The following is a 27,936-nucleotide window of genomic DNA, read 5'->3' on the forward strand; positions in this document are numbered from 1 at the left end:
CGGCCCGCACCTCCTGGCTCCGGGGCCGGCGGGGACAGGAGCAGGTGCCCGAGCCGGCCCAGCGGGGCAGAGCATGGCCGGGCCACGGGGCGTCGCAGCCGGGCCGGGCCGGGCCCCCGGGCCGCAGCCGCGCGGGGGGAGCCGCAGGTAGGGGACGGGGCAGCGCTGGTGTGGGGGGGGTGAGCGGGGAGATGGGGAGGGAGGGAGCGCACGAGGGAGGGGGAGGGAAAGGAAGCTGAGCTGGGGGGTGCAAAGGTTATCCCGCCCCCCGCCTCATGCCTGCCTCCGGAGCTGCCCCCTCCCCCCACTCACCTTGGAGCACTTTGTGGGACGGGGGCGGGGTGGAGGGGCTTGTTTCATTCTTTTACATAGTTTAAGCATCGTCTTCCAGCTCTCGCCCCGCCTGGCTCTCCCCTCCCTTTCCCTTCTATTACAAAGATGTTCTTAAAAGGGAAAGAGGAGGAGACAAAAGCGGGGTGCCCAGAAGCGGGGGCCCCCTTCTGTCTGTCTCCCGGCTGCTCGCCCCGGGCCGGACAGGGGCAGGCACCCCCACACGTGTTTGTGGGGTCGGATTGGCCGAGCGGATGGGGGGCCGGGGTAACTGACCAGGCTGGGCTGCCCCAGGGGCCAGAGAGGGCACTTCCTGGCCACGTCCGGTCGTCTCTCCACCCCATCTTCCCCCAAGGCCTCTGTAACAGGATGGGGTCGGACCTTCGGTGTGGGAATCCTGTGGTCACTAACCGAGAGCCCCGGGAGGGGCGGGAGATGAAGCAGCCCAGAGAAAGGAGGGGGCTGGGGGGTGGGGAGAGCGTTGGGGGGGAGGGGGCTGCACATGCTGGGGACAGCCCCAGAGAAGAACGGGGGAGAGCGCTCAGGGGGCCAGATGGGAGGTTGTTCAAGTGTCCGGAGAAGGAGGGGGACCGCCCCGCCTAGAGAAAGAGAGTGAGGGACCCGCGGCGTGGAGAATGAAAAGAGGGACCCTAGGCTGGGATATCGGGGTGCCCCCGGGAGCCTTCTGGTTTTTAAATGGATTTCTTTTAACGCTTGCCTGGGAGGTCGCGGGGATACGGGCCAGTAGGAAGGACCCAAGAGGTGGCTGGGAATAGTATGGGGGAGATGAAGGATTCACCGGGTCCTCCCAGCTGTTCCACGTGTGACCTAACTCCTGGAGAAAGCTGGGGGCTTTGTAAGTAGGTGAATCACCGTGGACAGCGTGCCCTACAGCAGCCGTGCACCCCCCCCCCCCACAGTGAGAGCCTGTCCTTGAAAATTAAAGAAACTGCCCCAGTTTCTGGCTTCCCTCGTGTGTGTTCTCAGTATTGACTGTGGCCTGAAGTGGGGGTTTATTTCTTATGAGGAGAACGGTGTGTATTACGTGATGAACGCTGTGTAAGTGGTAGCTGTCATTATGATGTTCTAAGGCTTGTTAGGCACCTTACAGACACCCCGTTTTCTACCCATAACAACTGTTGGAAGTATTACACAGTATTACTGTTACACAGATGAGGTGACAGGCGGACGTTGGTAAAGTAACAACGCTCAGCCTCTGTGAGTGAGGCAGGATTTGAATTCGTATCTTGCTGACTCGGGGCATTTGGGTGGCACAGTGGATAGGATGGATGCCAGGCCTGGAGTCAGCAAGACCTGAGTTCAAATTCAGCCTCAGACACTTCCTAGCTGTGTGACCCTGGGCAAGTCATTTCATCCTGTTTGCCTCATTTTCCTCATCTGTAAAATGAGCTGGAGAAGGAAATGGCAAACCCTCTTCGGTATCTTTGCCAAGAAATCCCCACACAGAGTCAGACCGGACCGAATAATGACTCCCTGACTCCACCTCCAGAGCCCTACCTGCTTCATTTCGACAGTTTCCTGCTCTCACTCGTCCAGAGCAACCTGGATCACTGATTAAAAAAAAAAAACGAAACAAACAAACAAAAAAAAACCCCTGATGTCATTGAGAGTGCTTGTGGACCTTGGAATGGTCCGGTCCCCTCAGATAAGAAAAACATCCGCAGGCCTGTGCAGGTAGTAAGCCTCCCAGCCAGAGCGTGACCAGCCCAGCGCAGGAGAGCACACCCCTTGGAGAATCAGAGATGTGTCTCCCCTCGCCCTGCAGTGTCCTAGAGGGACAAGCGTCCTTTGTTCGTCAAGTCTCAGCTCAGATCCCACATCCAGCGGGAGGCCCTGGTCCCTCCCTCCCCACCAAGAAATCATTCCACTCTGAGATTTCTCCTTCCGGATACCACGTGCATACCTAATTGTTTACATGGCATCTCCCCATTAGTATATACCCTAGATTAGTTTTGATTGCAAAACCAAGGCACTCCGCTTCACTATGGCCACTCCAGAAAAACGTGTGCTGGCCTTCGTTTACCAGCCTTGTTTCACTCGGGGCTGCTGCGTGGATGTGATGCCTGCTGAGTTCTCTCACAACAAGAGCTCTTCGGCTTTCAGCTCTCCTGGATTTTGTGTTGTCTATAAGTGTGCACACGTTCCACATGCCGACGGTGAGGAGAATCGTCTTTGCAGACGTTTTCCTACGTTTCTTTGTGTTCTCACCTGCTGTGGTAATCGGGCCAGGGTTGGGTAGGCAGACAATCTTTAGGGTACCTTTTCTAGCCCCTTCTTCACACCAGGAGGTGAGCAGTGGGATCCTTAAAGGGCTGCTCAGACACCCGGGGGCTGCCGAGTCCCACTGCTGCTTCCGGTGACAAGACGACCCTCTGGCCTGGGCCACCTCTGTGCAGGATTGTGACTACAGCTCCCAGTGTATCCGCACCTGCTGCTTAGTCACTTGCCTGTCACCACAGGACTTTGAGATAGGTATAACAGCAAAAAGGCATGGGGGATGTCTTTGGATTCATATGTAAATTGGATTTAAGTGAAGCAGAGTCTCTCCTCCAGAGTCGTCACAGTCCAGTGGCAGCACAGAATCAAGACAAGGTCACTTACCTTGGTATTATACTTTCCAGGGATGTACACATTGATAATGAGGTTGACGCATATATTGCTGAGTAATCTCAGTGTTTGGGAGAGAGGAGGTATTAGCCTGATTACCAGACTGAAGGTCTACAGAGCCGTGGTGCTGACATCATTGTTGTAGGCCTGTGAAACCTGGACAGTCTACCAGGGCCATGCCAGGAAACTGAATCGATTCCATTTGAGTTGTCTTAGGAAGATTCTGAAGATTGCCTGTCAGGATAAGGTACCGGACACTGAGGTCCTTACTCGCACTAAACTGCCAAGCTTTCGAATTCTGCTTCAGAGAGCACAACTCCGACAGGCTGGCCATGGTGTTCGAATGCAAGACACACGCTTGCCAAAAAGACTATTTTATAGAGAACTCACACAGGGCAAGTGTTCACACGGTGGTCAGAAGAAGCTATACAAGGATACTCTCAAGGCCTCTCTTAAGAACTTGGGAATTGATTGTGTGACATGGGAGACACTGGCACGTCTGCTCAACGTGGCGTTCCGCATCAGAGAAGGTGCTGTGCTCTATGCGCAAAGCAGAATTGAGGCAGCTCAAAGGAAACGCAGGATGCGCAAGTTTGGAGTGTCCACCCCAAATGTTCAAGCAGACTGTTTGTGCCTGACCGGTGCTAGAGCCTTCCAAGCTCCTCTTGGTCTGATCAGCCACAGTCGGACACATTGGGACTTGACTCCAGCTAGTGACATCATTTGGGTCCTCTTCGAGAATGAAGGACAACAACCAACCAGTACGTATTCCCCTTGAGGGGAGGCACGATGTCTGCCTTTGTATCTCCAGGGATTAGCACAGTACCTGGCACATTGTCGGGCATAATCAGTATTTATTGGTTGATGGATTAAGGTCAGTGTTGAAGTACCTTTCTACAGTTCTTCACCTGTTTAGTGGCTGGGCATACCTGGGAGGTAGGTTTAGGTTATCTATAGGGCCAAAATAGTGGGGTTTTTTCCTATTTCCTTTTGTGAGTACAAGGGCTTTTGGACAATTTTGGAGGGGGTGTGTGCTAGAGAGAGGGAGAAAGGAAGGGGGAAAAGGAGAGAAAAGAAGAGAGTGAGAGGGAGGGGAAAAGAAGAGGAAGGGAAGGGAGAAAGGGAGAGTGAAGGGGGAAAGGAGAGGGAGAGGGAAATGGAGAAAGAGGGGAGATGAAGAGAGAGAGAAGGGAGAAAAATGGGGAGAGGAAGAGAGGGAGGTAGAAAAAGATGGGGGAGAGAGAGAGAGAGAGAGAGAGAGAGAGAGATTTTGAAAGTTCTTAAAACCCTGAAACTTGGCAGAACTCTGAGCAATTCTTGCTCCCTCCTTAGCTTGATGTGAATGTGAATCTCTCTTAGATCACAAATAAAAATGGTATCCTCTGGTGCCCAGGTTGCAAAACCACCATGTAATTTCTTGCTGCTGGTGACTTCTGCTGAGAAACAGCCAAAGGCTGGAATCATAGATGGTGTTTGAAGCCCCAATGTGGGTGAATCCAGGTCATTTGGAAGCTGACCCCGATGTCCTCCTGGGAAGGGCTTCCTGCCTCCAGAGGAGCCACAAGTGACCCTGGGCAGTTACTCCACTCATGGTTCTCAGCTTCAGCTTCCTAGTCTGTAGAATGAAGTTAGTAATAGCACCGACTTTGTGGATTGTTGCGATAGTCCACATAAATGGGATGGCCTGTGTAAAATACTTTGTGAAAACTTAAGCTCAGTAGATGGCACTTTTGTTATTATTAGGATTGTGGGACTTTGAGCCAGAAGGGAGCTTGGAGGATGTTGAGTTTGAGGCCCGGGGAGGTGAAGGGTCACCCAGCTGGTCTGGTCAGAGGCAGAGCTTGGATTTGAGCTCAGGCACCCCCCTCCACGTCAGCAATGCCACACAGCTGCTCTCTCCATCTTGGGACGAAATGCCCCCGCAGGCCAGTAGGTTGGGGGCTCACCTCTGAGTGGCATTCCAGAATAGAAAGCCCACAGCTCTTGTCGGAGTGGGGCTGGCCCTCCTGGCATCCTGGTGTTTATTTCTGGTGATGCCCTTTCTTTTTCTAGCTTCCCTGTGAGGTCTGTTCTTTGCATGGTTGCTCCTTGGGGACAGAGACACAAGCCTTCGGTGGCCATGCCCACCCTGTGCCTTGCACAGTGGCTGGAGTAATTTCAGAATGCCCTGAGGAATTTTGCTTCAGAATCTCAGTCGTTCACAGAATCTTCACAGAATCCATGGGGGTTGGGAATGAACAGGTCACCTGGCATTTGGTTCAGGCACTGCCTTTTGCCTCGTGGGAATGTCACCAAGGTGAGCCTGGCCACTTAAGGGCCTGTGCCGGTGCTTTGGTCTGGAGGGTAGATGTGAGACTCTGGCTGGGCTCCTGGGACTAATGTTCTGGTGCTCCTTAATTCCTAAACACCAGCTTGGATTAGTCAACATTTATTAAGCACCTACTGTGTGTGTCAGGCCCTGAACTAAGCACTGGTAATACAAAAAGAGACAAAAGGCAGTCTCTGCCCTCAAGGGGCTTACTGTTTAATTGGGGGGGAAACAAGAATGAAACGACTGTATATTGGATGATCAGGAAGTAATTGGAGGGAGAGAGGGAATGTATTGGGGGGGGTTAAGAAAGGTTTCCAGAAGATTTTAGTTGGGACTTAAAGGAAGCCCAGATTAGGACAGGTTGGACCTCAGTTTCCCCAGATGCCAAAAGGAGTCATGGGTATAATTCGATAAACATTTTCATCTAATTAATTAATTATATTTTGTCAGCATTCACCAGGGATATCACTAAAGCATGTCAGTCAACATTTATTTATTTTTAGTTTTACACATTCACTTTTATAAGATTTTGAGTTCCAAAAATTTCCCCCTCCCCAAGATGGTACGCAATCTGATATAGGCTCTACATGTACAGTCATATTAAACATATCTCCACATTAGGCCTCCTCGTAAAGAAGAATCAGAACCAGAGTCTGAGGTCCATAATTCCAGAAGTGTGAGGGACCTCAGGATGGAGGACGAAGGATTTATCTGGTGCTGGACACTGCGAGGCTCAATCACACGTCCCCTGGCTTCAGATCCAACCTTCTTTCTGCCTTACTTCTGTGTCTCTCCAGGGCAATGGTTTTTATTTTAAACTTTTATCAGCATCTTTTGTTTTACATCACCTAGATTTCTGGAGTGCACCCTGGCCCTTCCCAGGGAGCCATTCCTTAGAACTCTTTTTTTAGAAAGGAGGGGGAAAGGGCAGGTCAGAAAAACCAGCCAACATATCAGCCGAGTTTGCCAAACACGGGTGTTTGAGACCTGTGTTCCCCCCCCCACACACAAGGCAAATAATAAGCGCTTGCATTTATAAAGCTCCTACTATGCGCCAGATGCTGTGCTGAGTTCTTTACAACTGTTATCTCATTTGATCCTCATGACCACCCTGAGAGATAGGTGCTATTATTATCCCCCATTTACAGATGAGGAAACTGAGGCAAACGGGTTAAGAGAAGTCTCTGACTCACGTGGCTAGTAAGTGTCTAAGGCCAGATCTGAATTCAGGTCACACAGCTAGCTAAAAGACTTAGTGGCCATTGACTACAATTCTTTCATTTTATTGGCAGGGGAGCTGAGGTGAGAGAGGAAGGACAAGTGACTTACCCAAGGTCACAAAGGCAAAAAGTGGCAGAGGTTGCATCAGAACCCAGATCCTCATACATGCTTTTTCCAGTGGACCTTCTGCGAGATGGATGGCCCCTCCTTTTTTTTTTTTTGCAAGAATTTTATTCATTTATTTTTTAACATTCACTTCTGTAAGATTTTGAGTTCCAAATTTTTCCCCTTCCCTCCCCTCCCCACTTCCCAAAATGGCAAACAGTCTGATATAGGCTGTACATGTACAATCATGTTAAACATTTTCCCACATTAGTCTTGTTGTGAAAAAAACAAAAAAACCAACAAAAAAGAGAGAAAATATCATGCTTTGATCTGCATTCAGACTCCATAGTTCTTTCTCTGGAGGTGGACAGCATTTTCCATCATGAGTCTTTTGGCGTTGTCTTAGAACCTTACGTTGCTGAGAAGAGCGAAGTCTATCAAAGTCAGTCTTCACACACTGTGGGTATTACCGTGTACAGTGTTCTCCTGGTTCTGCTCGTTTCACTCAGTACCAGTTCATGTAAGGCTTTCCAGGTTTTTTCTGAAATCTGCCTGCTCTAGATGGTCCTTTCAATCCCAAGGCTGTGATTTTTTTAAAAAATTATTAGCAAAAAAAGTCTATTTTGTCTTCCTCCCATTAAAAAAGAAAAAGAAAGCCCTTGTGACAAATAGTAGGCTGAGATTTTCAATTGCTACCATGTTTTCCTCTATTAACCCCTCTCAATTCCAGCGTCTTCCTCCTGTTATTTACTTTCTCCATATAGCTTACTTTGTATATAGCTGTTTGCATGTAATCTCTCCTATTAGATTGGAAGTTCCTTGAGGGCAGGGCCTGTCTTTTGCCTCTTTTTGTATCCCCTGTGTTTAGCACAGTGCCTGGCACACAGTAGGTACTTAATAAATGTTCATTGATTGATTAAGCCGAGCGTTTCTTAGGGGATGGTTTCACTGGCCTAGAGAACTCTAAGATGAGAAGCTGTATATCAATGCAGATTGCCCCCCCCCATCCCCAGCAGCGGATGGGCTTAGAGAATTTCCTGGGCATTATTAGAGGTTAATGGTCCCCCATATCATCAGAAGCGCCATTTAACTGCAGCCCAGGTTGGCTCCCAGGCCAGCTTTCTCTCCACCCCTGCACACTGCCACTCTCCCTCAGGAAAAAGGAAATAAAACCCAATTGGGTGCTGTTTTCATCAACTTTCAGATCTTATCTAGGTGTTTCTAGACACCTGTTAGTATTTACTTCTCCAAATAATGAGAGACTTCCCGACTTGACTTTGGGATGTCTCATTGGATGGTGTTTCTTGGGTTGAATAAAAAGCGCTGCTTGGTTTTGCTGCTTTCCTGGGGTCCTGCTGATCCAGCTGCTGCCACTGTGCATGCACTGGAGGTTGGGCAAGGCAGGGGGTCCCCCCAAAAGTGCTGGGCAGGGAATGAGAAAGAGCTGATACAGATCTAGCCTCAGGCTTGGGACCTGGGGTGGGGGGAGGGGCCCAGTCTCTGCCTCAGTTTTCTCTTCTGTCAAGGGTAATAATACTCCTTATCTCCCAGGGTTGTTGTGAGCCTCAAATGAGATCATATTGATAAAAAGTGCTTGGCAAAGTGCCTGGTACACAGTGGACATTTAATAATTGCTTATTCCATCCCACTGAACCCCTGGCTTCTCATCTTCCCATCCTTTCTTCAACCTTTTCTTTTAAAGGTCAGTTTTGCATGGCAAGCCTAACTGGAATATCTTGTTTGGGTCATAGTTTGAAAGTTTGACTCTCTGTTTCTCTAAATGATGGGGGGCTTGGGGGGGTGCCCAACAAAACAGCTGAATGGTAGATAATGTTCTGTCTGCTTTAACCTAAGCTCATGTAACGTGTTCACACCATAACGTGATTTATTGATCCACTGGTAGTCTTCAGATTGATGGTCTGTCAAGCTGTGTGTTTAAATATTTAATAATCCAGGGATCATTTAATCTCCTGTGGTGGCAGGGGCTGTGTGGTTTTGTTTCCATGGACCTGAACTTTGTTTTACTAAGCACCTACTGTGTGCCATGTACCTGGGCTATACTCTGGGGATTTTCCCAGACCAGTCCTGTGATTTCCTCCTTTTGGGAAACTTCCTCTTTCAATTGAGATCCATGCCACATAAGCCTTAGAGAGCTGGTTGGGATTAGGGTTTAAAGAAACAAAAAATCCATTCTGTTGGGGAATCAACCTGTATACAGATGGGTGGGGGTGGCTTGTGAGGAGAGTGCACCCAGCTTAGGGGGAGTTAGGCAAGACCTTGGGTAGCAGGTAAAGCCTGAGGTGGGCCTTGAATGGAGCTCAGGTATCTGGGAGGGGGGGGGGTTTAGCTGTAGTGTAAAATGCATGAGGGGCAGTATTTTGAAATCGATATGGAAAGATAGATGTTGTGTGAGTCTCCTCTGAAGCCTGACACTGTGGTGTTTGGACAGTCCTGGGTTCTCTGGGCTGACAGCTGGACAGGCAGATTCTGGGTCCTGCTTAGAGAACCCCTACCATGATCTAACCCAGGGTGGGGAGCCTGCAGCCTCGAGGCCACATGTGGCCCTCTAGGTCCTTACATTCCCCACCCCTGACCTAACCATTGCCAATGTGTCAAAGCCAACAGCACCTGCCTCCTAGTCAGCAGAAGGCTGCTGTGGTCTAAGAAGGCAGTGGGGAAGATCCCTGCTTCCAGTCCTCCCTCTGATGGTTATGACCTCTGGGATCTTGGGAGGTGACCCTTCCTCTGTCCGGGCCTCAGGGTCCTCCCCCATAAGACAAGGGCGTTGTGCTTGATGGTCCCTTTTGGCTCTGTATCTGAGTGAGCTTTTGAGTGTGTGTGTGCATGTGCATGCGTGTGTATGTGTGAGAACACCTCTACCGTTTGAACTCTTTTCAGTAGCATGTATGTAGCCTGTGATAGATGGTCCTCCCTCTCTCCCTCCCATGCCTATATACAGGTCTCTCCTACCCACAGCATCTGATAATACTCTGCCCCATGGAGCTCCATCCAGTGGGGGAGGGCACTCCTCCTGTATCTACCTTGCCCTGATGTTGTCAGTTGGTGATAAGGGAGCCCATATCTGGGCTTAGCCCTGGGCTTTACTGTACTTGGATGATGAGAACACAGTGTAGACAGGATCAGAAGGCTTGTCCACACATTGTCCCTCCTGGAAGGTGGGTTTACGGGCATTTCTCTGCATTGTGGTTTTTAGTTGGTTACTTATCGTAAGCTGAGATCAGAATTCATAAAGTAAATGTTCAGGTTGTGATTGACTTTGGAACTTTGTGAATTTGTCCTAAATCCTTCCTTGGAGGAGGTGGTTAAAAAAGGATCCTTTGCCAAGAGGGCCGGGTTGGGTGATGTTTTGAAGTGTTAGTTATTCAGGCAGCCTTTGTGGGAATTCATTAGTGTGTGAAGTCCTGTACTAGCTAGTGTTGGGGGGCCTGCCCCCAAGGACCTAAGGCCTGATAGGGAAACCACCGATCAATCACCTCCTAGTGACTTTACCCTTCCTGCTGTGCTCCAGGCCCTGAGCTGGGTGCTGGGTGCTCGGTACAAGGAGGAGATGGCCCCTGGCCTCAAGGGTGGGTGCTCCGTGTTCACTGAGGAAATCAGTGCCTAGAGATGGTGGTTTGGGACCACCGAGAAGTCAGAGAATCGGGACAAAGAGATGCAGGGTTGTGGCTTGATTTTCCTCTGCAGCTGTAAGTTCAGGATCCCATGATTTCTCTGTTTCCCAGGCCATTAATACCCTGGTTACTCGTAAAGCTCACCTGGTGGATATTGGCACAGGGATCTTTACTTCATTAGTGGGAAAGGGCAGGATGCGAATCCTTCTCTTTCCCCCAGCAAAGTACTGACAGTGTTTCCTCCCTCACAGTGTCTTGTTGGCTCACAGATATTTGTCATGATTTGCCAGGGAGCATGCAGTCCTTCACAGCATTCATGTAGTGCCAGGGCGTGGGCATTAGTGGGCTGGGTCAGAATTGGCTGCAGGCCTACAGAGGAACAGCTGAGGGGGTCAGGGCAGGTCTGGGAGAGCCATATTGTACCTTGATCAGAAGTGAGCCAAGAAGGAGGAAGAGGCCCAGCTCCCAGGTGGAGGTAGACCAGCGAGGGAGCTCAGCCACAGGTCGGTCAGAGGCCCACCACCCAGGGTTACATGGGGCCAAGCTCGCTGCCCGAGTTTTAGAGGAACCACGTGAGCACCATATGGCATCTGTGCAGAACATAGAGGGAGCACCGAGGTGGGCCGGGGTGGGGAGGGGATGGGATGAGCTGAACAGCTTGAAGCGAGGCCTCAGGATGGACAGAAAGGCGGCCTGTAATCTGCATTCTCATTTTTTGAGAGTCTTCTACAGGTGATGAAAAAGGTGTGGAGGGCCCGAGTTCTGGTCATTTTTAAAAACGACTCTGCAAATGGGTGGGCAGGAGGCAGTTTAAAGATTTCTAGTCATTTGACCCATTTAGAATCATAGGATCATTTCCTACTTGGGTAGGAATATAATAGGCCTTGCTGACAATATTATGTTGAAATTTATTGAAAAGAAGGCATAACTACCATTTAGTGTGACCCATGGAATGAATGATGGTCTTCTGTCTTCTGCATACTGAGAAGGCTGGACAGTTTGCCTCCCCCCACCCCCTGCCTCCGTGTTACCAGACTTTCCTAATAATCCTTTTTCCTCTCAGCCACCTAGGTAAGTTTCAGTTTAAGGAAAACTCGTATATAGTGATTTATGAAAAAGTGGGCTAACAGATGCAGCCCCTGCCCCGGAGGAGCAGACTGCGTCACCCTGGGAAGGTCCTCCTTATCCCTGGGACTGGCTTGGCCTCAGTGCCCTCTGGTCCTCCTGGGGATGGTTTAAGCCTGTAATACTCATTTAGATACAGAATAATTTGGGGATTTGTTGTGTTGGATTGTTCACTTGGAGCATTGGTTCTTAACCTTTTTTTGCCTTTGGCAGTCGGGGGCAGCCTTATGGACCCATTCTCAGAATCATTTTAAACACATAACTTTTTAAAGAATTAGTTCTTAGCGCCGTGCCCGGCACATAGTGCCTATTCAGTGCCTTTTGGCTGACACAGGATTACTGAAGGAAATTGGTTAGGTTGAAACACAGCTATGTTGAAATCCTAGTTATTTTTTAAAACAAGTTTGGTTAAGAACCTCTGAGTGAGAGGTGTGACCTGGGCAAATCTCTTCCCATGAGAGATTGTAGGCCTAATAATCCCCATTCACAGACTGGTGGGACAGAGCACTCTCAACTCTGTCCCAGATTCTAAGGCGGCTGTTAATTTAACCTTATCGTGTTTTGGCTATCTATTGGTGATGTAGATAGAATACAGCCATTGAATGGTAGAAAAGATAATGGAAAATAGACATCTCACCAGCTGCTTCCTTGAGAGAGAAGCAGGTTCAGCTGAGGCAGCCACAGTGGGCCATGAAGGCCCCAGCCCTTCAGGACAAGTCACCAAGGTGGGGGGGGGGGGTGGTTCTTTTGGTGCAGAACTATGTGACTCTTCGAGGGGGTAGGGGGGGAGGATCCCAGGAGCAGAGCTTCTAGGGGATCTTAGTGACCATCCCCTCCCCCCATTTCACAGATGAGGAAGCTGAGGCCCTGGGGGTGCCTCAGATCTGAATCCAGTACTGTGTCTAGGCTGCTGAAGCCAGTGAGTGTGAGACTGAGAACCCCAAAGCTTCCTTTTCATTTTATTCTATCTCATCGTTGAATCAAATGAAATAATCATTGTAAAAAGTACCTGGCACATAGCCAGGTTATAGAACTGCTTGCCCCCATACCCCCCACCCTCAATTACCACTGTCCAGAAAAATAGATGACCAAGAGTGATTCCTAGGAGGTAAGTGATCCAGAACAGGGGAAGCCCCTGGCATCAGATCAGGATGCTGTTGGCCTAAGCTCGACCCTCTCTGGATTTAGAACTCGAGTTCTGTGTATGTGTGCCCCCCCGAACAGTGAAACCACTTGGGTACCACCTTGTCCACCTCTGTTTCCTCTACCTTTCAGCTGTAGAGAGTCCTGCCTCTGGCTCTGGGCCTTACCCACTGTCCTCGAACAGGAAGAGCTGGATTCGACATGTTCTGCTTGGCCCCACAGGGCATAACCAGCCATGGCAGGCAGGAGTCCCAGTGAGACCAGTGTGTTCTCCATATCCTGAAAAGCGCCTTAACAAAGAGCTAAAGGGCCTGCCTTGGGAGGTTGTGGGCTCCCCTCTTTGGGGGTCTTCTTTCTTTGGGTATCTTAGAGCAGGGAATTCCTTTTGTCTTGGACTAGTTGGCCAATGTGGGCCCTTACAATGCTCTGACTCTGGGACTCTATGAAAGGCCACTGCCCTCGACCCTGCCCGTGTGTGCGCATGCACTTGGAGGATGTCCTCAGCCTTCCCCTCCCTCACCTGCCCGCCTAACTAGTTAGCAGTACTTAGCCATAGAGGAAGCCTGGGCAGCATCCAAAGGGGTAGATGCCAACCCCACTTTGCCTCCTGCCCCTGTCTGTCCTCTTACAGGCACTAGGTGGTGGGTCACAAAGACTTGAGTTCAAATCCTATCTCAGACTCCAGCCTGGCGAGCCACTTGGTTTCTCTTGGCCTCGCTTTCCTCATCTGTACAGTGAGGGTAATGTCAGCACCCACCTCCCAGGGTTGTTGAGAAGATGGTATTCGTAAAGGGCTTCCCAAACCTTGAAATGCCGTATCAGTGCCCACTGCTATTTCCGGCCTCTTGTCCCAGTGGTAAAAATCACAAGACGTGGGTCTGAGTCTGTTCAGTTCTTCTGTGACCTTACACAAGGCACTCCCCTTCTCAGGGTCTCAGTTTCTTTATCTGTAAAATGAGAAGCTTGGAGTAGATGAAGCCCTTCTCAGAATCCTTCCCAAAATTTTTAAGTGCATAAACCAAATAGGATAACAAAGGAGACAAAGTGTGTTAAAATACCACTAGCAAAATATTTAGAAAAAATAGTTACTGGATTCTAGGCTAGGATCCCCTAGAGGGGAGGCCCTCCCAGGCCCCTTCCAGCTTGGAATCTTAGGAATTCTTATGGTCTCATTAATTGCTCACTTTTTAATTTCTCTTTGGCTCAGTTTCCCTGTCTGTGAAATGGGGATAACAGTATTGGCAGACCAGGGTTGCCTTGAAGAATATTACCACCCCACCACCCCTTCTTCAACAAATTAATGGCTCTTTATCACCTCCGGGACCAACATAAAGGCCTTTGGCCCCTACCTGGCCCCGTCCTGCCTTCCCATCTTCTTACACTCTACTCCCCTCATGCGCTCTGCAGTCCATCTTCCCTAGCATCGTGACTGCTCCTTTCACCCAGTCCCCTCATCACCCATCTCCAAAACTTTGTACTGACCTTTCCTTATGCTTGAAATGCTCTGTTCCTCCCCTCCCTTCCCCAATCACCTTCCATCTAGTTTGCATGTATGACCCAGTTATTCATATGTTGTCCCCACATGGGATTGGGAACTCCTTGAGGGTAGAGACTGTTTTTGTATTCCCAGAGGTTGATAGATAGCACGGTGGCCAGCTCTCAGTAAGCACACAGCCATGATGATGTTGTCCAATTCCTCTTTGTAGGGCAGAGCATGAAGCCGGCCATCAGAAATAGACCACCACTCTTGTCCTAAAGGACTCCTCTTGGAGGACCAAGCCAGTGTCCATGCAGCACTGACTCTGGAGGAAGGGCCACAGGCGGCCGCATAGGACCCAGCACCACAGTCCATGTTGTCTTCCGTTGGCACTGTGAGCATTTCCTTGGTTGTGTTGGCAGCATGCCTTCCTTGATAAAAGCCCCGACCACGCCGCCTGAGGAGAAGCCCAAGGGGAAATCTCCTGCCCCCGAGGACAAGCCCCAGGGGAAATCCCTGTTTGGCCTGGGCTCCCTCGTTGGGAATCGTAGTGAGAAAATTGTCATTGCGAGAAGCGATAGCGCCCCGGACGAGAATGTTCTGAAGATCACCATAACAGAGACCACGGTCATTGAGTCTGACTCGGGCATATGGAATTCGCATGCTCTCCTCTACCTCACCTTGTGGTTTTTCTTCAGTTTTTGTACTCTCTTTCTCAACAAGTACATCTTGTCCCTGTTGGAAGGCGAGCCCAGCATGCTGGGTGAGCTCCCTCGAGGTTCTTAGGGACCTTGTCGTGGGGAAGGGAGCCAGGCACCAGGCAGCCTTCTCTCTGCCCCCCTTTTGTACAACGTGTCAGATTCCTGTGCTGCTGGGGCTTTAACCGGCATCGAGTGTTGGGAGCATGCTGTGGGGACGAGAGAGAAGTTGTTCCCTTGGCTTAGGGTGTCTACACATTGGTGTGGGTGTGGGTGTGAGTATGTGTGTCTCTCTTAGGGAAGGGTGGCGGGCAGTGCAGCCCTCAGCAGAGCTGTTGGCTCGGTTCATCCTATCAGGCATTTAGGACAGTCGAGGTTCTGACTAGATTCTGGCCCTTCTCTTCTCTCATCTTTCTAGGAGCTGTGCAGATGTTTTCCACCACACTGATTGGCTGTATTAAGATTTTTGTTCCATGCTGTTTATATCAACACAAAGCACGCCTGTCTTATCCATCTAATTTCATCATGATAATGATATTTGTTGGACTAATGAGGTAAAGAATCTTTGTGGCTAAGAGGCTCTTGGATTATGTTTCCCTGTTTAAATCTTATTTTTATCCATGGTTTTTGTCTCTACAACACTCCATTCCTGAATCTAATCATCCTCTCCCCCTACCCAGTATCTCTTGTAACAAAGATTTTTTTAAGGGGGGAGAGATTTTTTAAAAGGGGAGAAGGCAGTTTAGCCAAACTAGCCAATGCTTGAGTATGTCTCTGCCTCTCCGTGAGAATTGGCACTGGCCTAGTTGAATATGCCAACAAACACGCTCAGGTCCTTGTCTGCTTTTAATGTAAACCTTTTAATGGGAAAGACATTCCCTCCCCTTCCCGCCCTCCGCCACCCTCCACTTTCCCTGCTGCCACACTTGCCCAGTTCTGCACTGGGCTCCTTCAAGCCTTCTGAAGCACTCAAGAAGCTTTTCGTGATAACTCACAAGGTAAAATAGCTTCCCCTGAGTGATAACGGCTAATGTCACCGACGCGAGTAGATATTCCAAAAAATGGCTCTGTTTTTCTAGGGCCTTTACACATTGGTTCAAAGTTTATTTTAATAACCCTTGTCATAAAGGCAGCATGGTTCACTTGGAAGAAAGCTGACCTTGAAAACTGGGAAGACCACGGTTCAAGTACTGCCACTAACTCTTACTGGCCATGGGGCCCTGGTCAAGTCCCTCCACCTTTGGCCAACTCTCTAAGACTTTAGGGTGCAGAGAAGAGGCAGACCTGCAGTGGTAGAAGGATTTCCACCACCTGGGAGTCTCCTGAATTCCCAGGTCCAGTGCCTGCCCGCTCTGGTAGTGTTTATTATGAGAGGCTGGTAAGGACGGGAAGACTCAGGGGGTCAGGAGGCCAGGCCACAGGAGGTGGTGTCTCTGTGACTCTGGGTAAGTCTCTAGCTTCTCTGAGCCTCAGTTACCTCATCTCTATACTGAGAATAATAATAGCCCAATCTCACAGAGTGTTGTGAGGAAAGTCTTTGGTTGGCCACCCAGGTGCGAGCAGATGTTATGTAGAGGAGGCAGAGAAAGCCTAGAATAAGGTGAGTGAAGCAGGCTCACTTTTGGGAGATTAAATACCTTTTTTGTGTGTGTGTACCTGTGGAGAAACATGTCTTTCATATGAACATGTGTGTCTAATGGTCAGAAATTTCCCTCTCGGGGCAGCTAGGTGGCGCAGTGAGTAGAGCACTGGCCCTGGAGTCAGGAGGACCTGAGTTCAAATTCAGCCTCAGACACTTGACACATGTACTAGCTGTGTGACCTTGGGCAAGTCACTTAACCCCAATTGCCCTGCCGAAAAGCAAAAAAAAAAAAAAAGAAGAAATTTCCCTCTTCCAGGATGAAAGGCTGTTTCTAAGTGGCCTCTCTGGAGTAGGGAACAGGAGATGTCTTTACTTAGATTTTTTAAAAAAGTGTATGTGTCTTTCTCTATTCGTTCTATGGTTATGTGGTGCTCATTGACTATTCTTTATAGAAGCTCCACACCACAGCAGGAGAGCCACCCTGATGACCTCTGACCCACTGTTCTTGTGTTCTCAACTTCATTTTCAGATTTGCGACAGTGGTCTTGGGCCTGGTTAGCTTGAAAAACGTAGCTGTCTCCTTTGCCGAAACGGTGAAAAGCTCAGCTCCTATCTTTACGGTCATCATGTCCAGGATGATCTTAGGAGAATACACTGGTGAGTGGTCACTTCCAAATTGCCCAAGGGTCCTGGGGTGGGGAGGGGGCGGGGACTGGATGGTAGCAGAGCCCCCTCCCTCTCAATTCTAGCTCTGAGTTCTGTAATTTAAAACATCTGACCCCAGCACAAATGAGAGCTCTCGTTATGTACTGCAGCCCACAAAGCGGACAGGCTGCTGTCTAGCTAGCTCTTCACAGAGGTGAGCATGGAGGCTGAGCGGCCTGGGTGCAGCTCGAGCAGCAGGCGGGAGAGTCATTTCAGTGTCAGCCTGGCACTGTGGGGCCTTCCTGGTCCCGGGGCTGTTCTGTGGTGAGAGTGAGGAAGCAGGGGCTCTGCTGAGGCTCCAAAGGCTCCTTCCTTCATCTTCATCTCTGAGACATTCTCTCCCGTGTTCCCTCTGCTCACCTGGCCCTCCACCGTCTTCTCAGCCCAGACCTCGTGGGCCTCCCTGCCTTTACTCTCTCTCCTCTGCAGCCCATCCTTCACATAACCACAGAATTTTCTGATGCTCCTAACTATGCCACTCCCTGTTGGCATAGACTCCTTAGCGTGTCCTGTCCCTGACACATCCTGCCCCCAGCACCGTGGGCAACTCTCTAGAGACCCAAAGTTGTGGAGACAGTGGCAGCCTGCACAGGGAGAGAGAGGAAAGTCATGAGGTCAGACTTACCGTGATCAATTATTGAGTTAACCATGACTTACCAATTGTGTGACTATATGATCAGTAAAATTATCAATGAATAAATGTTAGAGAAATAAATGGGTTTTTAAGTTGTGGGTCCAAATTTTTTTCACATAAGAAAGAATATCTTAACAGTACAGTTAGGAGACTAGGAGCTGTTGGCAGCAGCTTATGGCCTGCCCCTCTTCCTCTTCTCTCCAATCTTTCTAGGACTGCTGGTGAATTTGTCCCTTATCCCCGTTATGGGCGGGCTTGCACTCTGCACTGCTACTGAAATCAGCTTCAACGTCCTGGGGTTCTCTGCAGCGTTGTCCACTAACATCATGGATTGGTGAGACCTAGGGCCATGGTGTGAGAGACAGAGAGAGAAAGAGAGAGACAAGGAAGGGAGAGAGAGACAGACAAAGACTGGAGAGGAAGGGGGGGGGGAGAGAGAGAGAGAGGGAGAGGAGGGAGGGAAAGAGAGAGAAAGGGAAGGGAGAGAGAGACAAAGGAGAGAGAGGGAGGGAGGGAGAGAAAGGAGGAGGAAGAGACAGAGAAAGACAAAGGTGGGAGAAGGAGTGGGGAGAGAGAGAAAGAGGAGAGGGAGAGATAGGGAAAGACAAAGATGGGAGAGGGAAGGAGAAAGGGGAGTGAGGGGGAGACAGAGAGAAAGATAAAGACAGGAGAGGGAAAGGAGACAGAGAAAGGGGAAGGAGAGAGAGACAGACAAAGACAGGAGAGGAAGGGAGAAACAGAGACAGAAAGGGGAGGGAAGGAGGGAGAGAGAGATTGAAAAAATGAAAGATGAATTGAAAAATCTTTGGAGCAGATATTTCTCCCTGGCTATACCATTGGTCCCAGTGGGGCTAAAGGTGAGAGGAAATTCTTAGAGTGTCCGTAGCTGCACTAGATTTTCTTCCATAAAAACACAGATAACAGATAATAAATCACTTTGATATTGCTTCATGGGATGTTAAACTGGAAGTTCTAAAAGCCAGATTCCCCTCCGGCGAATACAGAAAACCTGTTCATTTGCTCGTAAACTGCAATATGGAGCTGTGTGCTGTCTATACTTAAAATGTTCATTTCAGGTGGGCAGTTCCATTTTGGAATGCTGAAGTGGGCCAGGCTGCCTGTGTTGTGAGGCAGTGAGGAACAGATGAGTCTTAAGTCCTCCTTCTGGCCCCTCCTGGCTGGCCCTGGGCAAGCCTCTTAACCCTCGGCAGTCCAAGTACCTCTGGATCTCTAGCAGAGGAGGTGCTGATCTGCACCGAGGGAGGCAGTTGGCACCCTGGGAGCTCCCCACAACTGTGCACATCTCAGCACATCACAGAGAGGCTTCAAGGCCTAGAAGATAGAGAGCTGACATTGAAAACTGGTCTCTACTCACTCCGATGACACGTCCTGGCCACGTGACCCTGGGCCAAGTCTCTAAACTCCTCATTGCTCCAGACAACTCTCCTGGTCATTAAATCCTGGAGGGAGTTCCTTATCCCAGGAGTTCCCTGGACCAAAGAAAATAACCAGTCTGGCCTCGGTCCCTTACCCTGTCTTGTCATATCCTCTGTATTGTGACAATACGGATGTAAAAGTATGTTTTGATGCTAAATATAAAAGAGAAAGGATCTTGGCAGGTACAGGGTGTAAGATGCTAAGTTTTTTATGCCCGAGATGTTTTGTTTTGAATCGTCTTACCCAAGACTGGAGGAAAATAGGTTATTCGCGTTAGACTTTTGTTTGGGAAGAGCCTGTATTGTGCATTTATCCATCATGTGGTATTTTTGTAGTCCACAGGAAAGTACACTTATTCCTTAGAAACATTTCTGTCCTAGTTTATGGTGAAGTGGTTGCTTTAGGAATTTTTAAGATTTATTTCCAACTTTCGCTTCTAACTTACTGATGAAATTTTTCCATTTTTTTTTCTTTTCCTAGTTTGCAAAACGTGTTTTCCAAAAAGCTGCTCAGTGGGGATAAATACAGGTTTTCGTAAGTATTCAGAATGCATGGAGCCTCAGATTTTCATCGGGTCCCCCAGGAGTCTGATGACCCATTTGAGATGCCGGAGCTACACTGATGGTTCCCAAGTGTTAAGTACTTGTGTGCAGTGAATTGGTGGGTTTGGCCTACAGAAACGTGAAAGCCCCTGCCAATTACACACAGGCATTTAGGAGCTCCCATAACAGTCATAAAATATTTGACCTTCAGATTCAGCTACCTAGGTTCCTTTTGTGACTCATCATCATACAAGAAAAGCATATTTTCAGTTGTCCAGGACTTTCTAACGGTGATTTTACATTCTGAAAGCCTACTCACCCATTATCTAAAGCTCTGAATCATCATTTCCTGAAACACCTCTTTGGGGGTGAGTCAGTCAGCAAGCATTTATTAAGCACCTACCACGTGCCCTGTACAGGCAATACAACAGGCCCTGCCCTCAGGGATGGGAAGCATAAAAATAACTATGTACATACAAGATATGTACAAGATAAAGGGGAGAGGATCTCAATCAACAAGCAGTTATGAAGCACCTACTGTGTGCCTGGCACCGTGCTAAGTGCTCAGAATACAAGGGAAGGTAAAAGATAGTCCTTGCCCTTAGGGAGCTCAGTCTAACGGGATAGTCACAAAATAAATTGGAGGTGATCAACAGAGAAGGCCCCAGAATTAAGGGGAATTGAGGAAGGCTTCCAGTAGAAGGTGGAGTCTGAGCTGGGCAGAGAAGGAAGGAGAGCATGCCAGGCATGGGGCACAGCCAGGGAAAATACCCAGAGGCTGGAGATGAATTGTCTCATGGGAGGGGCAACAAGGGGGCCAGTGTCTGGTTTGCAGGGTGTGTGAGAAGGAATCAGTTGCCTTATTGGTCGGGGAGGAGGGTTGGGTTTCTGTGTTCAGACTTGCCTTTGAAGCGTGCATGTGGTTTTTTCTTTACATCCTTTGTTGTAATTTTTTTCTGTGCAGCGCCCCGGAACTTCAGTTCTATACCAGTGCTGCTGCTGTGGTCATGCTCATCCCAGCTTGGATCTTCTTCATGGTGAGGGTGGCTTCATGCAAAGATAGATCTTTTGCTGTTGGCCAGGAGGTTGATTTTCAGAGAGTGGAGAGGCCCTATGGTGCAGTGGATAGTGAGCTGGCCTCAGAGTCAGAGAGCCCTGAGTTCAAAGTCCTGCCTCTGCCCCAGACTGGCCATGTGACATCCTGTGCTAGGCTGTCCTCAGCTGCAGAGAAGGCGTTCCATCATCTCAGAGTTCCCCATGCAAAGGCAGTCCTGGCTCTGGGCCTTAGTCCTTCTCTCCTCTCCTGCTTGCCTTTGTTTATGAGCCGTGTAAAAGTGCCATCTCCCTTCAGGCCTAAAAATCTCTGCTGTGTAGGACAGGTCCACATTTTGCATTTTTCAAAGCATGTGAGGCAAGCATTCTTAATCTGGGGGCATGAATTTTTCTTTAACATTTTAATAGCTGCTTTTCAATATAATTGATTTCCTTTGTAATCCTATGCATTTTATTTTATGCATTTAATAACATTGTTCTGAGAAAGGATCCATGCTTTTCCCTGACTGACTGCCAGAGGGGTCCAGGGCACAAAATAAGTTTTTTCATTTGGTTAAATCCTTTTTCAGAGCTCAGCCAGACAAATAAATGTATTCTCTTCTCCAACCCCCTCCCCTACCAGCTTAGGAAAAATAAGTCAACTTCATATCAAAATTAGAAGGATAATAACACAGTCCCTTGACCACAGTAGGCCCTTGATAAATGTTTATTGGATGGGAAAGAGGAAAGAAATCAGTATTTATATAACACCTTACTATGTGTCTGACACTGTGATAAGTACTATTTTAATAGATGTTATTTCATTTGATCGACTTTAATATGATTAGAAATTTCATTTTGTTAAGGACTACGGCCTCAAAGTGATGTCTTAACTCCCCTCCACCCGAAAAAGAAGCCAGACTTCTGCGCTGTCAGGCTTTCTAATTAGAGATTAATTATACTCAAGAGTATGAAGCAGCTACATTTGTTTTTATTTTTATTGCTTCTGACTCATACAGGATATGCCAGTGATAGGAAAGAGTGGGAAAAGTTTCCATTACAATCAAGATGTCATCTTGCTGCTCCTCATGGATGGTGTCTTATTCCATCTTCAGAGTGTCACAGCCTATGCCTTGATGGGAAAGATCTCCCCCGTCACTTTCAGGTAAGCAGGAGAGTTTAGTGGGAGTGAGTGGGAGTCACCTTGGAAGGATCCAGAGCATCGGTCACCAGGTGTTCCTGTACCATGGGCTGGATGCTTGAAATGAGCGAGAAAATGAGTGAGAATGTCAATTACCGGGTGTTCTTGTACTTTGGCTGTTGGATGCTTGAAATGAGTGAGAACGTCAATCACCAGATGTGCCTGTCTGATGGAAGTTGATTGTTAACATTACATCTCAATCATTGTGATAATTGTAATGACCCCGCTATTACCCCTAAGTGCCATTTTCAGTACAGCTTTTTTTTTTTTATTTTTGGAAAGGGGAAGGCAGGGCAATTGGGGTTAAGTGACTTGCCCAAGTAAGTGTGTCAAGTGTCTGAGGCTGGATTTGAACTCCGGTGCTCCTGACTCCAGGGCTGGTGTTCTAGTCTATGCGCCACCTAGTTGCCCCTTCAGTACAGCTTTTCAAGGTTATAGAATGGGTCTCCGTAAAAATCTTTTAAGATTTTTAAGAAGAGAAAATAATTTGTTTGGAATAGTTTCAGTTTAATCCTTCCTGGAGACTTAGAGATAGACTAGATGTCATCTTTATAGTCTAGCTAGTTTCAGAAATTGGGAACTTTTAAAAAATAATTTTTACTGCAGTCTCTTTTTTATATCAACAAAATGTCTCCAAGTATCCCGCCCCAACCGCTTCCCAGAGAGCCATCCCACATAAAAAATAATACTTTTTAAGAAAAAACATTCTGCAAAATTGAGCAGTGCATTGAAAAAAATTTGAAAATGCATGCAGTCCACCACTCTAGAGTGGGGTGGGCATGTAGAAGTAAACAATTTTAATGTAATCACAGTAGGATGTACAAAAAAGAGGTGGTGGGGTGTATTGAATAGAGTGCTAGACTAGGAGTCAGTAAGACCTGAATTTGAATTGTGACTCAGATACCTAATTACTGCGTGTGTGACCCTGCTCAGCTTCTCTGTGCTTTCATCTAGATATGTCTTTAATGAAGTCTGATATAAAAAAATCAAGATTTTAAAAAGATACATAAGAGGGTAATCAATTTATTATGAAAAGGTTATTTCACTTTACAGTGGTATGCCTTGGAAAATTTCTTCACATGGTGAGTTATGATAAAACTTAATAAAGACAGCCCTTGCCCTCAAGAAACTTAGGGGCTAACCTTAGAGTAAGGGTGACCTGGGTTCAAATCCTGGCTCAGACTCTTTAAAAAGAAATTTAGTGGTTTATTTAGTTAGCCATAATCTGCTTTCTCACGGTATTATCCCCTGCCCCCGATTGAGAATGAGAACACAAGGAAAATAAAATCTATTACAAACATATATAGTCAATCAAGACAAATTTCTACATTGACCATGTCCAAAAAAATCTATTTTTCCCATTCTGCATTCTTAGTCCTTCACCTGTCAGGAGTTGAATAGCATGCTTCATCATTAGTCCTCTGGAATCCTGGTGGGTCATTACGCTGATAAAAATTCAGCACGATACTCGATCAGCCATTTGCTGATCAATGGGTACCCCCTCAGATTCCCATTCTTTGCCACTTCAGAGAGCCGTAAATATTTTTATAGTTTGCTCTGCTTAGAGCTAATCCCTCCCTTAATCTGCCTTGGCACGGAGTCCTCTTTCTCTTATTTTCCCCTTTCCCTCCAGTTTCCTTGAGTGAAATATATTTCTGTACCCAGTTTTGCACATGGGTGTGTGGGTGTGTGTATTTTTCTTTTTTTTGGCCAGTTCATATGAGAGTGAGGTTCAGAAAGTGGCAGCCCCTCCCCCTCACCCCATTCTCCTTGTTTGTATGTGAATTTGTGCATCCAGCGTAGAATTTCTCCTCCAGTATATTATTTTCCCGCCCCCCCCATCATCAAGACATAACAGAACCACCCCCCATGCCTTGTGTAACTGGACTCCTCCATGGACCCTGATGGTGCTATTGCCTCAGACTGTCATTATGTGACCCTGAGCAAGTGATTTATCCTCTGCGAGCCTCAATTTCCTCATGTAACATGAAGGGGTTGAACTTGAAGGCTGCTAAGGTCCCTTTTCCAGCTCTAAATCTGTAGTACCATGCTCCTGTGATATTGACTTTGAAATATATTAGTGGGTTTGTAAGAGGGGGTATGTGTGTGTGTGTGTGTGTGTACGGATGTAGAAAGTGTAGTAAGTTAAAGTTTTCAGAGATTCAAGACCCCTTTTTATTTAAAAAATTAAGTTTTATTTTATTTTTAGATCTGCATTCTCTCCTTCCTGCCTTCCTCCCCCCACCAACACACACACATTGTGAAAAGCCTTTTGGTTTTAAGTGATTGTGAGTGGTTGGTTTCAAGGGTGCTTGATAAGAGTGTGTAAAAGCTAGATAGCCACCTCTTTAAAGTGGCTTGTTCTCCCAGGATTTTGGGAGCTCCAGGTAACTAACTGCCTTTTCCACCACTGCCCCAACCATCCACATGAATAACCCCCTCGAGTGTCCCAGGGTGAGGAAGTCCACTTACTGAGCCATGGCCATCTCATGCCTGTCACATGACCCATGTCATAGCCCTCCTGCAGATGACAGGTAACCTGGCAGCAAGGGAAGGGAGGGCTCTGTTGATGCCGTTACTGCTTTTCCCTTCCAGTGTGGCCAGCACGGTCAAGCACGCACTCTCAGTCTGGCTGAGTATTATTGTGTTTGGGAACAAGATCACCAGCCTGTCAGCCATTGGGACAGTTCTGGTGACCATTGGTGTGCTGCTTTATAACAAGGCCAAGCAACATCAGCAGGAGGCGATGCAGAGCTTTGCCATGACTGCCAGTCCAAGCACCGCTGAGGACATAGAGCCGCTGATCGGCAAGGACTCAAAGCCATACAATTGACCCTGGTCTGCCACTGCCGCCTGCCAGTGCACCAAGGCATCTTGTGGGAGCTGCTCATTTCCTCACTGCTGACACCTTGATTGTTCCTTTAAGTGAGCAGCTGGAGACTGGGGGGCAGGGGGTGGCCAAGGCAGCTGTAAAGTGAAGCCACACGCTCTGCTGCTCCAAGAGGTGGCCTGGGAGACCCGAGTGTCACCAGCATTAGCAAAAGGCATTTCCTTCTCCTGTCACGAGAACCATAACAGGACAGATAGGGGACAAGAGACCCCTGAGCATCAGCACCCTGGAGAGGGGCAGCTTCAACTCAGTACTGTCACCAAAATAATGTGAAAAAATAAAAAATGACCTGCCACTGTCTTTAGACTTATTGTTGGGGGATGGAATGGGGTGCCATGCAGAAAACAAACATCTTTGCCTTTCTCCTGTGGAACGGGTGTCTGCACTAGGGCTGAGGGCAGCCCAAGACTTCCTGTGGATGATGCTTGGAAATCGTGAAACTGGAGCTTGAGATCCAGGTGCCAAGGTGAATGTTTCTGCGTCTACTGCCCATGGAAATCACTGAACCTCCCCTTCACTAAAAAACAAAGAATTCAAGAGAGGTTTGGGTCCTCTGATTCCTACATGTCCTTAAATGAAAAAAAGAAACCAAGATGATGAATCTTGTAGATAATCACCCATGGGGTGTTTCATGACTTTTCTTTTTCCTTCAGAATCTGTGATAAACCTTCAGCCCAAAAGGATGCCACCAGGGCTGCTGATTGGCTAGAAACAGCAAAGCTGGTTGTCTTGGGGACCAGAGGTTTGCTGAGCTAACAATGGTTCTCTATGGAACACTGGGAACATGTTGACACATACCTTACCTACCCTTTTCCCACTGGCCCCTAAATGAGGAAGATTGGGGACCAGGATCCAGAGTGGGGTCTCTGCTGTCAGTACCTCCATGCTTTGCCATTTTTATCTCACAACCTTCGTATTATAAAACCAACCAGTGATATGTGAAAGCATGAAATATTTAGAAAAAGGGGTTGTTTCACAGGCTTGCTTTAAATTATGGAGTGCAATAAGTCCCTCCCCTGACCCTGCACCCCAGGCTCTTTAGAAAACTGCTGTCCTCTTGTGCTGAAGGGGTTTCCCCTTCATGTGCAGTTGGCCTGCCATGCACACTCATGTACTGGTGCCAGCGGCCCCTGCCTTTTGGTGGTGTGGGTGAAGAATAGAATGTTAACTTCCCAGCACTGGTTGATTTAAAACAAAATGTCTCGTACGTTGTAATTGTTTGGTGTCTTCTTTTAAGAATGGGTGTGCTTTTTTGTTTTTAAATTTAGTGTAACATAGTTCTAATGCTGGGTGGTTTTCTTTCTTTCTTAGCATTGGTGGTATTAGAGATACCGCTACCACACCGCCCCCCCTCCTTGGCCACCCATTGTTTTTATGAAGATTTTAATTTTCTTTTTCTATGTGAGTTGATGAGTAGAGGAAGAGAGCTGATGAAAGGTGTTAGTGTTTACATTTTTGGTTAAAATGAACTGTTTAAAATGATACTTTAGGAAGAAAACAACATTGGATAGATGGGCTTGAGAGCAGATTTCAGGGAATAAAAAAAATTGTGCTTTGTAGGTAAAGCTAGAATCTTAACTAACAGCTTGTCTTACCCCTGTAGCTCCAAGTGGCCTAAGGAAGGACTCTGACCTCTCGTGAGATTCCCTTGCTAATGAGGTGGCACCATTTTAGAACATCTTGTCTAAAAAGTGCAGGTTGCATCATGAACCACAAGTTTCAGGAATTGGTTCAGTATTCCACTACCTACCCTGATACTGCCTTTCCTAGTGTCTGTTGATACATTCCTGGAGCTAATTGTAAGTTGAATTGTCAGAGAGAGACAGATAGAATTAATTTGGACTGGGGTTGTGGGGAGAGAATTGACATGTTTCCCACAACCTGACCTTAATGATCTGGGGGCAGGGCATTGGATGGGGTGGGAGTGGCAGAAATTTTGGCAATGTGTATTATTGTAGCGCTTTTTAAAAAAAAAATATTCTTCAGATTGAAGTTTTGGGTTTCGACTATGTTCTACACTGGCATTCTGTCCCCATTTTTAACCTGGGGAAGGAATGGGGAAAGTGATTTCCTATAATGTGAGTTTTTTGGTTTTTCATACTGTCTGTATAGTCCTGATGGTTCTCAGAATCAGCTGACTGACAGTGGTGGTTTTTTTTTCCTGTGAATAATAAAAGAGAAAAGCCACTTGGGGTCATATATGTTCTACCGTTCCCCACCTCCATCTCATATCCTCTTCCTCCTGCCCAGCTCAGCCTCCTGTAATTATCTCATTAGCTTTCTGCTTGGCTTCTCACCTGGAAAAATGTAAAATGCTTCAAGTAACTACTCCTACAGATCAAATCTCTCTGAAACAAAGAGCAATAATTATGTCTTGTTAAGTTCTGCCTGTTTGGAGAGGCTTGCCAGAAGCAGGAGAGCAAACAGCAGGCCCATTAGCTTGCAGAAACTTCGTCAGTTAAGTTCAACTCATGTATACAGTGGACATTCCAGATTTGTTTACTCAGACTTGGAAGAGTTTTTGTCTTCAGTGACATTCCCTTGAAGTCACTTTTCCTTCTTCTCCCTAACAGAGAGGGTGAAATTGAAGAAAATTCACTTCTCATTGCTTTGTTGGGGGTGTGGGGGCACTCCGCTGGTCTGTGATCTCCGCTCTGCATCCTCACCAGCTTCCCCTTTTCTGCCTCTAGGAAGTAATACTCAGCTGGAGAGGGCTTAGAACTTTGGGGGCTGCTTGTCCAGTTGCAGAGCATCGACATTTGCAAGATCTGCCACTGGTCAAGAGTGACATCCCCTGGAATCTGGTTGGCGGATCTTGTGCAAGCTTCCCAAGATCTGTGTTTCCTCAGAGAGCTAATGAGCCAGCAGCTTCTGAAGCTGCCTGGGAGCCAGGTTTAAGGAAAAAGAAAATGCACAGCTGTCTTGTAGTATTCAGACCTTCTTGACTCCAGGAACTTGCCCTCTCAGAAAAAAACAAACACAGATAATATGAATTCATCGCTGAATCAGTAAGTGAGGCAACAACATATTACACAGTTATTTCTGGAAATCTTTGCCTGTCGTATGATATGGAAGACTTCAGATTTCCAACATCCAGCCACCAGACCTGGGACCTCACTCTGGACTGACTGTCCTCGTTCCACGTTGAGTCACCTAGATGCCATTTGTGGGTGTTCTGGGGTCCCTTTACATCCAGGGAATGTAAATGTACAGAAATGGTCTATTTTTGTTAACTTTGGCTAA

General features: G+C 47.7%; 1 protein-coding gene across 2 annotated transcripts; it reads left to right on the forward strand.

Annotated features, from left to right (window-relative positions):
• On the forward strand, positions 1-24,988 carry LOC118837493 (solute carrier family 35 member E2A-like). 2 transcript variants are annotated; one of them, XM_036744406.1, is made up of 9 exons: positions 1-147; positions 14,202-14,735; positions 15,089-15,224; positions 16,782-16,909; positions 17,805-17,925; positions 19,509-19,562; positions 20,535-20,607; positions 21,622-21,767; positions 24,399-24,988. In XM_036744406.1, the coding sequence occupies exons 2-9, from the start codon at positions 14,396-14,398 to the stop codon at positions 24,634-24,636; spliced, it is 1,236 nt and encodes a 411-aa protein (XP_036600301.1). In that variant the 5' UTR covers positions 1-147; positions 14,202-14,395; the 3' UTR covers positions 24,637-24,988. The 2 variants fall into 2 exon arrangements, with proteins under 2 accessions (XP_036600301.1, XP_036600302.1); XM_036744407.1 differs by lacking the exon at positions 1-147 and adding an exon at positions 12,798-12,818.
• The last annotated feature ends 2,948 nt before the right edge of the window (positions 24,989-27,936 follow it).

The sequence above is a fragment of the Trichosurus vulpecula genome, chromosome 2 (assembly GCF_011100635.1).
Source record: "Trichosurus vulpecula isolate mTriVul1 chromosome 2, mTriVul1.pri, whole genome shotgun sequence".
NCBI classification, from domain to species: domain Eukaryota; kingdom Metazoa; phylum Chordata; class Mammalia; order Diprotodontia; family Phalangeridae; genus Trichosurus; species Trichosurus vulpecula.